The 1,684-nt window shown below is 40.3% G+C and overlaps 1 protein-coding gene across 1 annotated transcript in view; it reads left to right on the forward strand.

Annotated features, from left to right (window-relative positions):
• Positions 1-1,375: 1,375 nt before the first annotated feature.
• The window catches only part of LOC107678316 (general transcription factor 3C polypeptide 1-like), a 3,386-nt gene continuing 3,077 nt past the window's right edge, over positions 1,376-1,684 (forward strand). The window contains exon 1 of the mRNA XM_016473544.1: positions 1,376-1,678. Within this exon, the coding sequence (XP_016329030.1) occupies positions 1,440-1,678 (239 nt within the window). The 5' untranslated portion in view covers positions 1,376-1,439. The remainder of the gene's footprint in view (positions 1,679-1,684) is intronic.

Raw genomic sequence — 1,684 nt, forward strand, 5'->3', positions numbered from 1 at the left:
GGGTGAAGATGACGCCACACACCTTTGCAGCTGAGCTGATGAGACGTTTGCAGGAGCTGCAGATGCAAACACAAACTCAAAGCCCTCCAGCGCTGAGACACGCAGTGAGTTACTGCAACGTGTGTTTACTGTGTGCTGCTTAAAGTGCATATTATGAAGTTAGCAAAGTGTTTTTGCACCAAAAATGATTACCTGGCAGCGTTTAATCAGATGATCATAACTGGAACACTGCTGCATTGTCCTCATGCCATTCACTAAAGATGCCAGAAAGTGACTGCGTTACGCAGACAGACATCAGCACACGGCAGGACACACCTGACACGAGGAGCATCGAGACGAGTCCTGCACACACACACACACACACACACCAGTCAGTCTTCATCTGCTGATCCACATCCACTGCAGATTCACCTGAAATAATTAGGAAAATCTGCTGAAAATGTGCTCAACCTCAGATCATCCGAGATCAGGATGAGTTAGTTTCTTCATCAGATCTGGAGAAATGCAGCACTGCATCAGTGTCTCAGCAATGGACTTGGTTCGAGAGGACGAAAGAGAAAGAAACCCTTCAAACTCAGTCATCATGATAGTTTAACCAAAACTGTTTTGTTTTGGAGCCTAACATTATTAGTATAGATATCCTTGTTTCTTTTGTATCATAATGTTCTTAAATTGTGGAAATCACTTGCAGCTGCTATTAAACACACTCAGACATTATGTATTTTTAAATCTTACGGTAAAAATACTTTTTCTATTTTAGCTTTTGTTTTGTTTTTATATGAGTTGTCTAAATTGTTTTAATTCAAATTAATTACTATTAACTAATACTTAAACCTTTAAATACATTTGTTGTTACGTGAAATAAAATAAGTTAAATAATAATCAATTACATGTAAATTCTGATTTATTTTGTATAGATAGTAATTTTGTTTAGGATAGTTGTCAAGGCAACATTTCTCATTTTTATGTAGTTTAATAACTAAAACTTAGATAAAATTAATAAAAACTACATTCATATTAAAAAAAAAAAATATATATATATATATATATATATAAAATGAAACTAATTCCAAATAATTAACAAAAACTGGTATCTCAATAATAATAAATTACAATGTTTTGATGTGTTTGTATATATTTAAACTCATGTTTTTTTTTTTGTAACGCGTATTGAGAATTTTTTTTAAATAATACTAAATACATGCTAAAGTTAATTGTAAGTAGTAACAGAAGTGTTAGCGAAACACCGTCAGTTTTCTTCATGAAGTCAGTGGAGTGTTCTGTTCCTGATGATCGCTCGTCACGTGATGTTGATTGTTAATAACACAGCGGCGGTGTGTGTGAAGTGCTGCAGTACCGGCGGCGCTCGGCAGGCGGCAGTGCTCCGGCGCGCACTCACAGCAGCGGAAGCGGCGGCGCAGCTGAGTTCGGCGACGGTGATGATGATGATGATGATGATGGACCCGCTGGACGCGGTTCTGGACGAGGTGGCGCTGGAGGGTTTGGACGGCATCAGCATTCAGACCCTGTGGCTGCGGCTGCGGAGTCGACAGCCCGAGCTCGGTCTGAATCTGGACCCGCTCAGTCAGCAGTTCATCTGGAGCTGCTTGATCCGAACCGCGGAGATCCGCTTCTACCTGCTGCCGGAGAACCGGAGAGCCGTGACTCTACACGACCGGTACCG

This window comes from Sinocyclocheilus anshuiensis, unplaced genomic scaffold, assembly GCF_001515605.1.
Source record: "Sinocyclocheilus anshuiensis isolate Anshui unplaced genomic scaffold, SAMN03320099.WGS_v1.1 scaffold1796, whole genome shotgun sequence".
NCBI classification, from domain to species: Eukaryota; Metazoa; Chordata; class Actinopteri; order Cypriniformes; family Cyprinidae; genus Sinocyclocheilus; species Sinocyclocheilus anshuiensis.